The sequence below is a fragment of the Gavialis gangeticus genome, unplaced genomic scaffold (assembly GCF_001723915.1).
Source record: "Gavialis gangeticus isolate Ggan-Ray unplaced genomic scaffold, GavGan_comp1, whole genome shotgun sequence".
Taxonomy (NCBI): domain Eukaryota; kingdom Metazoa; phylum Chordata; order Crocodylia; family Gavialidae; genus Gavialis; species Gavialis gangeticus.
In genome coordinates this window covers 30534167-30534846 of record NW_017728995.1, presented here as the reverse complement: position 1 = coordinate 30534846, position 680 = coordinate 30534167, and the positions used below count along the sequence as shown (strand labels likewise).

The window sequence follows — 680 nt, the reverse complement described above, 5'->3', positions numbered from 1 at the left end:
CCCCCCCCCCCCCCACGGCCACCCCAGAGCTGGGCAGGATGGGGCATTTGGGCTCCCTAAAACCGCAGGGGTGAGGAGACAGCAGGGCAAAGAGGTGCTAAGGGGGCAGCCAGGCATCTTCAAGCTTCGGCTGAGGACTGCACGAGCCTCCGCAGCGGGCCTGGCCTCGTGCCTGATCCCCTCCGGCTGTCCCTGTTGGTGCCGTGTCTGCTCAGCCCCTGCCCTTCTCCTAACGCCTCTGCTCTTGCCCCCTCCCAGGACGACGAGGTCGACCCCAAGAAGCAGAAAACCGACGAAGACGACTAGGCGGCGCGTTTTGGGGTTTTCTTCCTTTTTTTTTTTTTTTTTTTTTTTTTTTTTTTAAAAAAAAAAAAAAAAAAAAAGAAAAAGTGAGGGGAGAACAAAAAAAAAAAAAAAAAAAAAGAAAAAGTGAGGGGAGAACAAAAAAAAAAAAAAAAAAAAAGAAAAAGTGAGGGGAGAACAAAAAAAAAAAAAAAAAAAAAGAAAAAGTGAGGGGAGAACAAAAAAAAAAAAAAAAAAAAAGAAAAAGTGAGGGGAGAACAAAAAAAAAAAAAAAAAAAAAGAAAAAGTGAGGGGAGAACAAAAAAAAAAAAAAAAAAAAAGAAAAAGTGAGGGGAGAACAAAAAAAAAAAAAAAAAAAAAGAAAAAGTGAGGGGAGA

The 680-nt window shown here is 42.4% G+C and overlaps 1 protein-coding gene across 3 annotated transcripts in view; it reads left to right on the top strand.

The window, feature by feature from the left end:
• Positions 1 to 368, top strand: part of PTMA (prothymosin, alpha) — a 6798-nt gene extending 6430 nt beyond the window's left edge. For all 3 annotated transcript variants that reach the window (XM_019503432.1, XM_019503431.1, XM_019503430.1), the window contains exon 5: positions 259 to 368. In XM_019503432.1, coding sequence (XP_019358977.1) covers positions 259 to 306 — 48 coding nt within the window. In that variant the 3' untranslated portion in view covers positions 307 to 368. The remainder of the gene's footprint in view (positions 1 to 258) is intronic.
• The last annotated feature ends 312 nt before the right edge of the window (positions 369 to 680 follow it).